This window comes from Juglans regia, chromosome 13 (assembly GCF_001411555.2).
Source record: "Juglans regia cultivar Chandler chromosome 13, Walnut 2.0, whole genome shotgun sequence".
Taxonomy (NCBI): domain Eukaryota; kingdom Viridiplantae; phylum Streptophyta; class Magnoliopsida; order Fagales; family Juglandaceae; genus Juglans; species Juglans regia.
This window is the reverse complement of record NC_049913.1, coordinates 32,440,557-32,452,285: the sequence shown is the minus strand read 5'-3', so window position 1 is coordinate 32,452,285 and position 11,729 is coordinate 32,440,557. Positions and strand designations below refer to the sequence as shown.

Genomic DNA, 11,729 nt, shown 5'->3' with positions numbered 1-11,729 from the left:
TTTGAACCAAAAACCCAATTCAGCAGGAGGTAATACAACAGAAAGAAAAATGAACAATCCAACAAATAACGACAGTAGAAACAGAGAAGGAAGAGCAAGTACCTGAGCAATCTCCGCCAAAGGGAGAGTTTGTTCTGAAGTCACCGAGGGTCCTGGCTCGACAAGTGGAGCCAATTCTGGTATAGGCGTCGAGATCTAGATGCGAATGGGATCCGAAACCTCTGGGTAGCTTGGCTCCACGACCTCCGACCTAGGAGCAACCCCTTCGAGGTTCTGCTCCGTAGCCTTAGGGGATTCTGGCCCTACAACGGGTGGGACTTCTTCTTCCAAGGGAAGAGTTGCTGGAATGGGGATCGGAGAGCCACCAAAGTGAGCCGAGCTAGCGTGCCCGGGAGTCGAGATAGGGGAACAAGGGAAGCACCCTTCAAAAGACGCGTCGAACTCAGCAAGCATCTCCTCGAAGGAGGTTGGCCACCTGCACGAAAGTTCTTCTTCTTCCAGGAGAGCCTCCTCAAAGGAGGGGAAGGCATCTTCCGCCTGCGCTGACCCCCAAGGCTCTAGGCCTTCAAAAGCCGAAGCAAAAAGGGAGGTAACCAGAACTTCAGCATCTTCTTCCCCCGTAGGACCTATTTGGGAAGAGTAAACGCTATCACACACGACTTGAATAGTTAAATAAACAATGATATATACTTGAAGGTTTACGATGGGTTCCTCCGGAAGGACCGACATTTTGGGCGGGTCGGCGGGCTCTCTCCGTGGCGCGAAGAGAGCTATCCTTAGAAACAGCTCGGTGGGAGCCATCTCTAGGAACAACTTTGACCAAGCCATCCCTGTGAGCAGCCCGACCAGATTTGAAAGGCCACACAACTGGCCAGGAATAAACGCCAGGCGTTGGGATTGAGCTGCGCCGGGGCAAGCTTTAGGAAGTCCAGGACGTCCCGCACAGGGCGACAAAATGGAAAACGTAGCCCAATGGAAAACATGTGGGGGTAAAGTGCCACGGCCGTCGCCAGGCCTTGTTCATCCACCATGGTAATGTGAGACGACGGGTTCCGTCGGGAAGAGGAAACTCTCGACAGAAAGTGCGGAGTTCAGTCTCGATCATGGACGACATCCAGCGACGTCCTACAAAGTAGTTGAAGCAAGCTTCGTCGGCGTTCTGCTTAGTCATGACAAAGAACAATGAGGAGAAATCGAGAGGATGGACAGGAATTCGAGACAGTGGTAAGAGCAAGATGAAGGCATCGGAGAAGGAGAGAGGGAAGAAACCAAACGCAAGTATGAATGGGGGCGGCAAAATAAAACGGTCTCCAAATTAAAGCAACGACGTTGGATTCGAAGAGGCACCTAGATAGTGGGAAGACGGCGTGGCGTTACCCACAACACGCATGTGAGGAACGAACTGACGCCAGGTTGTTGAACTGGCTTTACAACTACAAAAAGAGAGAGAAGGTAGAGGGAGAGAATTTTTTAATTTCCAGCGCACGAGTGCGCTTAAAATTCGCAGGATACTATGATGGGGGAGAAATTAGTTACATTGGGCCCAAGGTCACAAGGAGAATACGTTGCGGGAAGTTGGGCCAACAAGAAGGCTCGGCCCAGTCAACTAAGTCTGGGCAAGAAAAATAGAAGCCCAGACCAGAATATGGATAGGGAGTTCAGGTTGGGATGGGAGTTCTGGAGGAAGAAAGGGAAGAGGTGCGTGGTGTGTGTCGCCAGATGGAAGGGACACAGGACAGGAAATATGTCGCCTTTAGTGCGGCCCAGAACAGAGGCCACGTCGCATTTAATGTGGTCCAGAATAGAGCCCATGTCGCATTTAATGCTCTCCAGGGTGCAGAGGGTGCTGCATTGAATGCGACACAAGACTTGAGTAGTGCATAGGGAAGGCCTGGGGCCATCGCTGCTCAGCAAGGTGACGACGTGGAAGCTGCTCAATGAATAAAGTGCATAGAGCGAACTGTCCCGTGCTATGCAACACCCCGCTGCAGGGGAATCTTAAACGGTAACTATAAATAGGGGTCAACCCAGCAGCAAATAACGTAATGAGCAAAATACTATTATCTTCCACACACAACATTGTTCTTGCTCTCATATTTTGTTATCTTCTCCTTCAAGACACTGAATTAAGCATCGGAGGATTAATGGACCTTAAGGTCCCCCCACCCACCGTTGTAAATGTGCAAGTTAATGATTGGATACCGGGGGTGTGAAGTTGCCAGACCCGCAAAACACAACATCAACATGCTATATTTTAAAAAACAATTTCTTTGTTGTTTCATTTAACTGTTTCTTGTACCATGACCTTTGGACAAGCCACTATTTTTGAAAATTAGATTTACTTTTTTTGTGTAATGATCTTTTCAATCTTGTATCATCAATGCATCTTGGCCTTCCTCCTTTATGTGGATATATATAATCAGTGTCTTCAAGGATCTCTGTTTTTGCTTGTGGCACATGGACTTTTAAAACTCTATGTATGAAAGTTCCAATTTGTCATTGACGCAACAAACAATTAAATTTCTCCGTTCTTAATACCTCTATTTCTAAATTCTACTATATAATCATTTGATAATCTAGCGCTGTCTCCAACACATTAATTCCTATCTACCATTGGATATTGAAAAAGCATCTAACAACACATTTATTTGCATCAACTTATTCATAATTGCATTTGTATAACTTGGTAAAGCTTTACACATTGTTTTTTTCTTGCTCTTTCTTAAGTAATGCTTTCAAAGGACATGTTTGGAACCTTTGCGGTGAGAATATAAGAGATTCTTAGAAATCATAAATAGAAGAATGACCTACATGTCCATATCTTAAAATGAGTTATGTTGTAACGTAAGGGTTTGTTGAGATCTTCGACAGAGGTAATAGATTTTCCAATTAATGAATTCAATTGAATCTCCTTAGAGCTTTTGGTGAAGTTCATAATCATTAAAATAGACAAGATCTTCATGCCTCAATCCGAACTAGTTTTGTTTCAATTTTCACTCTTACTATAATTGGAGCACCATGGTAGGCAAAATACTCACCCCTTGGTGAGTACCATGAAGGAGCATGGAGTTCACCCACAAGCATCATAGAGAGCAAAAGTTTTCAACACCCTGCCAGGCACCGTAGGTGAAGCACAATGCTCCTCACCTCGGCGAGCACCATGAAGGTGCCTGAACCTCGCCACCTTGGCTTGTGGAGAGGGAAACTGTAGCACTGCGGTAGGAAAAGTACTTGCCACCTTGGCGAGCATAGTGGAAAGGAAAATTGCTCGTTGTGGGGAACTGCTTGGCATGAAAGAAGACAAACCATTCTTGGAGTTGAGTGGAAGGCAAAGGTGATAAATACTCCAGTGGTTTAAGGAATTAGTAGGAGGTGCTGGTCTAAGAAATTTGCAATAGGCGCTGCAAAATGCTGCCAGCACATGGGCGAGCAAGCACCTTGTAAATGTTTGACTGACGCATCCCAAGGCGAGGTGGAGATAACTGTGTTGTTTCACTAAAGGCGAGCACGTAAAGGCTACTTACCGAGAAGGCGAAAACGATGAGCCGTGGAAGTCAATAACTCTGACAAGACAAAAAGTTACTTGCCAAAGTGAGTAGCAGTCTGGAAGAGACTGGGTAAGTGAGGGAGCTTTCCGGAAGTACATGGAAGTGCTTATCAAAATGGCAATATTGCACGCAAAACCCCCACTCCATACAAAGGGTCACATCCGTAGTGGTTCTATAATGAAAGGTGAAGGATTGCCGGGTCACGTCGTCTAAACGTAGTAGTACGACTCAAGCCATGACTAAGACCCTGTTTAGAGGAAAGTTAGAGGACCAAGCATGTGGATCATGCTTGGCAGTCAGTCTCTATTATCCTGTAGTATGACAGGAAAGGATTAAAGAAAATCCTTATCGCATATCCGGACTCAGAAAGGACATCAGACAAACCCACCCTATTTAAAGGATCTGGACGTAGAACGAGATCTTGCTTTTGAGACTTTATTCATCAAAGAGCTTGTGAAGTCAACTGCTCTGTAAAGCACAGAGTAGAGCAATGACAAGAGGATTTTCGACGTATGAAGGTAGGTTAGCTTCTAAGACAGTGGTAGGAAATGTGAGGTGAATGTTGTGAGTAAGATGCATTGCATTATCTCAGTAACTTCTCTCCTCCATTCAACAAGCATGAATAAATATTTCCATCACTATGTTTATGCCTACTTTTGCACATTGATTTCCAATTGTTTGGATGTTGAAGGTGTTAATTATTTTTTATCGATGACTCTGAATCCCAGTGTGAGAACCCAATATCTCTGTGTGAGAATGTCTATCTCTATGTGAGAAGTTGGTAGCTTGAATTTATAATCATGGGATGGGACAAGGAATTCCCAATGTTTTGAATGTTTGAATATGTTAAACGTTTGCACGTGCTTCACACGAAAAGGATAATGCCTCGAGGGGATTGGAGTGGAAATTTGTCGTATTGGGCCTTACCTGATAGTCAGGATGTAGGATCCCCTGGCATATCACATGTTGGTGTCGTCGAGTTGGTTGGCCAAGTAGAAGTATCCCCTATGCAATAAGTATCTATGTGTGAGAATTCTTTGTGACGAATAACTATAAGCACCCGTGCACTGGAAAAATGTTACTAGGGCTGAAACAGGCCGAATACTAGTTTTTACGACGTTTTATACTTATATTGGAGACGGACTATTCCTTGCCACACTAATACTAATGTGTTTTCTATATTTTTCACAAAAGAAGGCACGTCCCAGAGGGTGATTCCTCTCTACGTATATACATGTCTATTCATTCTTTTCATGAAAGTGTTCATTGCATCTTCGGTAGCATTATCTTTCATTAGAATTCTTGTCATGGTCGTTTAACCTACCTATGGTTTCATTCCTAGGACCACAGATTTTGGTGTAAATCCAAATCCCGGTGTGACGCTTGAGGAAGAAGCGTCAACCCGCCCGAGTCCTAAGTACGAAGACTTGTAGCCGATGTAGTTACCTTGTACCTTCTTTTAGGATGTTAAGCCGGGTGACTACTTGTAATCAGTTCGCCACTTTAAGCTGACTAAATTTATGTACATTTGGATGATGTACTAGCTCGGGATTTAATGAAGGGCGAAAAGCCCCTATTGTTGTGAAGATTAGTATTGTTGTACTTAATAGCTAGCGTATTCACCACAATGTATTCTGCATAAATTACACGCCTAGTTTAATTCGCTATTGGGTGTTGACTCCTGGCTACCTTCCTTGGCACCATGGATCCTCACTTAGACCTTCATGAGGAACTAGGTGCCACAGCTCCGAGATAGTGAGTTGTTGCCCTCCCATAATGCTCATCGAGGTGGCGAGTTCCATGCTTCTTCAAGGTGCTCGCCAAGGTGAGTAGCATTTTGCTTCATCCAGCGTACTCTCCAAGGTGGTGAGCACTTTACCTCCCATTGTGCTCGCATGGGGGCCGAGTACTTTTGCTTTTCGTGTTGCTTACCTAGAGTGAGTAGTTTCAATTTCTACGATGCTCACTAAGGTGGCGAGCAGTTTTGTTCCCCATGGTGCTCACTTGGGGCGAGCACTTTCCATTTCCTTGATGCTTGTTGAAGTGGAGACTTTTCCTCTCCCTAAGCCAAGGTGGGGAGCTTCATGCTCCTTCTTGGTGCTTATGGAGGTAAGGAACATTGTGCTTCTTTTTTTTTTTTTTTAATCTAAGAGTGAGAAATCACCTGTCCAATAGTGATCCCCACCCAATTTTATTAATAAGCCCTCACTTGTGGCGGAGGAATACCGTGGTAACAAACATAAGTACTCGGGACTTTACAATAATAAGAAAGACCAAATAAGCCCCAAGCACCAGACACCAACTCAAAACTCAAATAAACAATATAAAGGAATATTAAGAACATAAGAGAACTAACACTCAATCCTAAATACAACCACACTACTTGAGATAAGCCAAACCACAAGAATCAGTTCTAAGAATACCTCTTAATAGATGAGGAACATCCGTCTGCCCTAACCACTCATGAGAGACCCCATTACTACCCAATCGAGCCAAAAAATCTGCAGCCTTATTACCTTCCCTATAAATATGCTTAATAGAGAAATTCATCTCTGCCAACATATTCATAATATCTTCCCAAAAATCCTCTAGGTACCAGAGAGTACATCTTCTGTCCTGAACCCAATTAACAACCAAAAACGAGTCCATCTCAATATTAATATTATTAATCCCCAAATGTTTACAATGTTCAATCCCTCTTCTCAAGGCAATAACTTCCGCAAGATTATTACTACCACTCCCAATGGATTCAGCAAACGCAAAAACCATCTTCCCAAACTCATTTCTTACTACTCTTCCTGCACCCAAAATACCAGGGTTATTAATACTACTTCCGTCCACATTCAGTTTAAACCAATCTTTCTTCGGTCTCTCCCATCTAACTGCCATAGAAACCCCTCTTTTTTTAAAATTAATAGAAAGATTCAAAGACTTCAATATCTTTACATCCTTATCCACAAGCCGGGAATCCTTATGAATCTTAATACCCACCCAATTAATCCAATACTTTATCAATCTCCATAAAACCTGAACCTTCTCCTTCCTACCTTCCATTCTCGCTGTACATCTCCATATCCATAAATTCCAAGTGATAATGACAGGAATAACTCCCATAAGAATACCTAACTGAGAGGACTTCGAAGCTCTACGGAACCATGCCTCAACAGTTGCCCTCCAAGACCGATTCGGGACAAATGGAATACCCAAAATATTAGAACTAAACTTCCAAATAGCCTTAGCAATATTACCACTATATAACACATGATTAATATCCTCTATGGCCCTGTCCCTACAACATTCACATTTCGAGGCTAATGGCACACCAATTCTCCTTATACGATCATCCACTGCAAGGCATGAGTTTATGGCCTTCCACATAAGCACAGAAAACTTCTTAGGTAAAGCTGAATTCCAAATCCAATCCGACCATTGACAATTAGGATTACAAATCCGAACAAAAGACCAGGCAGTTTTGGTCGTGAAAGACCCATCCGAATTTTCCAACCAAATAAGCTGATCCTTACCATTCCTCCTACTACTAACTTCATTGACAATATCCTCCATTTTATCAGACCCTACTAGCTGCTCAAGTTGCTCCATATCCCAATTATTATTAATCATACAATCTTTCACCTTCAATTCCGGATCACCCACCATCGTTACTGCTCCATAAGTGGACCAGAATTTAGCCAATTGTCTCTCCAGAACGACACGTTCCCCTCCCTAATCTTCCACCTGGAACGTGAAAGAACAACAGGAATTTCTTTTACAATAGCTTTCCAAAACCTAAAGCCTCTCGATGGATTAAGCTCAATCGGATGCTGACCATGCAAGTATTTAGCACAAAAAATCCTTTTCCATAAAGAATCTGAACTTAACAAATTCCAGGCAAATTTAAGATGCAAAGATCTTTGCACATCAACAAAACTTCTCAAACCAACCCCTCCTTCATCAACAGGTTTGCATAATTTGTCCCATTTAATCCATTTCCTCTTGGGATTCCCATTAAATGAGCCCCAAAAAAAAGTGCTAAATAATTTATTAAACTGAAGCAACACTAATTTCGGAACCTGCATCACAGATAACAAATGAATTGGCATACTCGACAACACATGCTTTAATAAAATGACTCTCGCCCCTGTGGAGAGAAAACTCACCTTCCAACCTTCAATCTTCTTTCGAATTTTTTGAATAACATCCTGAAAATGAATTAACTTCAATCTACTTGAAACAATAGGCACCCCTAAGTACTTGACCGGGAACACCCCTTCCGTGAACTGTGTATTCAATAAAAGGTGTCTACGTCTAACATAATTAATTCTTTTAGAAAAGAAGATTGAAGACTTGGCACTATTTACCTGTTGACCAGACCACTCAGCATAAATACGAAGAACTTCGACAATTTCCGAAACTGAAGACCTTCCTCCATTAGCAAAAATTACCATGTCATCAGCATATAAAAGATGAGAAATAACAGGACCATGCCTAGGATGAGAAAAACTTTTAATTCTCCCCATTTCAAATTTATTTTTTAACAATCGAGAGAGAACTTCTTCTACCAAAATGAACAAGTAAGGAGATAGAGGATCTCCTTGACGGAGACCACGTCCACCCTTGAAAAAACCTTTGGCGACACCATTCATAACCACAGAATACCAAGGTGTAGTAACACATTGAGCTAACAAATGACAAACCTTCGAGGAAAACCCAAAAGCTTTCAAAATATGACTTAAAAACCCCAGTCAATAGTGTCATAAGCTTTTGCAAAATCAATTTTCATCATAATATTACCTCCTCTAATAGGCTTGTTTATATCATGAATAAGCTCCTGAGTAAGACTAATATTTTCAAAAATACTTCTACCAGGCAAGAAAGCACCCTGTTCCATAGAAATAATCCTACTGAAAACTGAAGTAAATCTGTTCACTAAAATTTTAGAACAAATTTTATAGACCACTGAACACAGACTAATGGGCCTAAAATTCCCAAACGACGTAGGATTCTGAACTTTAGGAATTAAGACAATAAAAGAGGCAGAGTAAAACCTTGGTAAGACAGCCCCGCCAAAAAAATCACTAACTGCTTCCAATAAATCTTGATACACCAAGGACCAACAATGCTGAAAAAAACCCGAGCCAAATCCATCCGGCCCCGGACTACTATCCACCGGAATAGAAAAAAGTGCATCTTTTACTTCCCCAACCGACGGAATACTACCAAAAAATTGATTTTCCTCCTCCGAAACTTCCTAAAAAATTAACCCAACCAGATCTGGCACAGAACTGGTTGCTTTAGCTTTGAGGAAATCCTCAAAATAAACAGACGCAGCCTCATGGATATCTTCAGGCGAGTTAAGCACTCTGCCATCAGAGAGCTTCATTTCTACTACCATATTATGTTTGTTATTCTGCAAAGCTTTAAAGAAAGCAGTCGAAACCTCACCTTGCGATACCCACTTTTGTTTAACTTGTTGAGCAATACGAGACTCTTCCCTTTGTAACCAGACATCAAGCTCAACCTTGTTCGCTAAAACATCAGCTTCTACATCCTCTGAGTAACATTCTTGAAGTCTTAATTCACCTTCCTCCACTTTAGCTTCTAACTCTTTAATATGCTTTCCTGTCCAGCCAAACACTTGTTCCAAGATTTAAGAACCAATTTTAACCTCTTCAATTTAGCAGCTAGCTTCCACAAACCCGTACCATTAACCTCCACCTGCCAAGAACTAGAAACACATCTCCAAAAATCTTCATGATTAGTCCACATATATTGAAATTTAAAAGAGGTTTGACCATACCTAGCAGATGAAACCAAGTGACCCAATACCATAGGGGAGTGATCTGAAGTCCTCCTAGGAAGATATTGAATTCTACCCGACGGATAAAGATCCTTAAACTTGGAATTACATAAAGCTCTATCCAGTCTAGCCCATGAACGCGCCATTCCTAATCGACCGTTGCACCAAGAAAAGCCATTACCTGAAAAAGGCATCTCAACAAATCTGCCATCATCAATAAAGGAACAAAAATCCTCCATAGCAATAAGCATCCTAGGATTTCCCCCTCTTCTTTCATTATCATTACAAATGACATTAAAATCCCCAATAATCACATGAGGAAACTGTAAATTATTAACACCAAGTAAATTAGACCACAAAGGCCTTCGATCTAAAAACCGACACTTTGCATAAACCGAAGAGATCAATAAGCTAGAGTTAATAAGCATAGTAAGGTGCTGATCCGAAACACCCATAACCTCCACCTTCAAACCAGCCTTCCAAAAACACCAAAGCTTACCATCCTGATTTGCATTAGAAAGACACTCATCAAATTCAAGAAACGTCTTCCAATAATTCAACTGAGAATCATCCCTAAACGGTTCTGCAATAAAAAGAATAATAGGCTGCAGCTCACGTACAAGCCCCCTCAAACGTTTCCTCGAGGTACCAAGGCCACGGATGTTCCAAAATAACAATTTATTAATCAAGGATTCTACTTAGAGGGCTTGCTAGGAACCCTATAGGACCTACGTAACAAACGCTTACTTGGAGACTTCCTAACTACTAAATCAGAATCAGAAAAATCATCTTTTTGTTTACCTGGGTGGTGATACTTACCTTCATCCTCAGATTTGGACTCCATCTGCAAATCTACCGTGTCTATCTGCACCTCTCCTTCTGCTACTGGGATATTCCCGCTTGACACCACGTCAATTCTGGACTCTAGCTGCACAGCATCCTCCGCTACAGATGATGTCTCGATGAATTCCACCCTTCTTGGTTCTAATTGGCCACCCACTACAGCATCGTCTTTCTGCACAGCAACATCCACTACTGGAATTGGCTCGATGAATTCCTCCCTTCTGGGTTCTAAATGGCCACCAACTCCAGCAGATAGCTCCTGAGTTATTATTGGTAAAAAGACCAACTCCTCCGCTGGTAAAGTCCCGCTAGCCTCTCCACAGATCAACCTCTGCTCGGGGGCCTCCATTTCTTCGATAACACTCTCAGACCCCAACTTCGACTTCCCTACATCCTTGCCACCATCCAAGACCGGCACCTCAATCTCAACATCTTCCAATGCCAAAACAGGGGACTCTGTGGTTTTCTCCGAATGATCTGTAGTCTTCGCATCATCTTCTTTATCTTTTGGCACCCAGACTTTACTTGACTTAATCACCTTCAAACTCTTGCTGCTCTTTCCTTCTTTCTTGTTTGCCTTACATGTCTTTACGTTATGCCCTTGCACCTTGCACACGGAACAAAATGCAGGCAGTGTTTCATACTCAATTTCTTGGAAAATCCTTGTAGGATGTCTCGGTGTCCCAATCCAAATGGAATGAATCAGCTCATGATCGATATTCATTAGAACACACACCCTTGCACCATCGGTACGAGTTGCACAGCGTGTCGCATTATCTCTCCTTAAAAAGATTCCAATCGGTGCAACTATATTCCGCAAGAACGCTTCTTGATAAAGATTTGGAGGTAATCCGGGCAACATGATCCAAACTGGAACCAATGATGGTTCGTCATCTTCAGTAAAATCAGTAGACCATTGAAAGGGTCTATAAGCAACCCCTTCAATATCACAGCTTTCACGGGACAATGATTTCAAGAAATCATCTTCATCTGAAAATCGCACAAAGACATTCCGAGCCTTCCGCATAGCTGAAACGACTGGCTGATTCGTTAATCCCCATCTGCTATGAATGAACCCTCTGATGCGATCCAAAGAAGGTCTTTGTCTTAAGAATTTTAAAACCATAGAGAACCGAAAAGGAACAGCCGAACGATCCAACTCCTCCTTAGTAAATTGCACAAAGAACTCACCTTCAACACATTTTGGAGGCCTGAATGGTATCGAGACCTCAGGGAGAGCCTGAGGAACCTGGGAAACCAATTCGGCAAACGTGCGTGTCTTTGCATGCGACATGGGGGGGGGGGGGGCTGGCAGCCCCCGGAACCATCCATGCACGTAATAGACTGACTAATCTAGAACAAAACTCCAAAATCAAACTTGAAAATCTTGGAGCATTCTTGGAGAAGACTCGGACTCAAACCGACCTAAAAAATTTAGGGCCTTATTGGCAATTTTGATTATGCTTGGTTTCATTGTGCTTCATTCTAGGGTGGTGAGCAGTACTTTTGCTTGTTATGGTGCTTAGTCGGGGTGGAAAACT

The 11,729-nt window shown here is 42.5% G+C and overlaps 1 protein-coding gene across 1 annotated transcript; it reads right to left on the bottom strand.

The window, feature by feature from the left end:
* Positions 1-7,207: 7,207 nt before the first annotated feature.
* LOC118344244 lies at positions 7,208-11,482 on the bottom strand. Its single transcript, XM_035684387.1, has 7 exons — positions 10,165-11,482; positions 9,375-9,928; positions 9,251-9,263; positions 8,810-9,167; positions 7,907-7,967; positions 7,706-7,825; positions 7,208-7,369 (listed from the first exon to the last, which is right to left on the bottom strand). The coding sequence occupies exons 1-7, from the start codon at positions 11,480-11,482 to the stop codon at positions 7,208-7,210; spliced, it is 2,586 nt and encodes an 861-aa protein (XP_035540280.1).
* Positions 11,483-11,729: the final 247 nt, after the last annotated feature.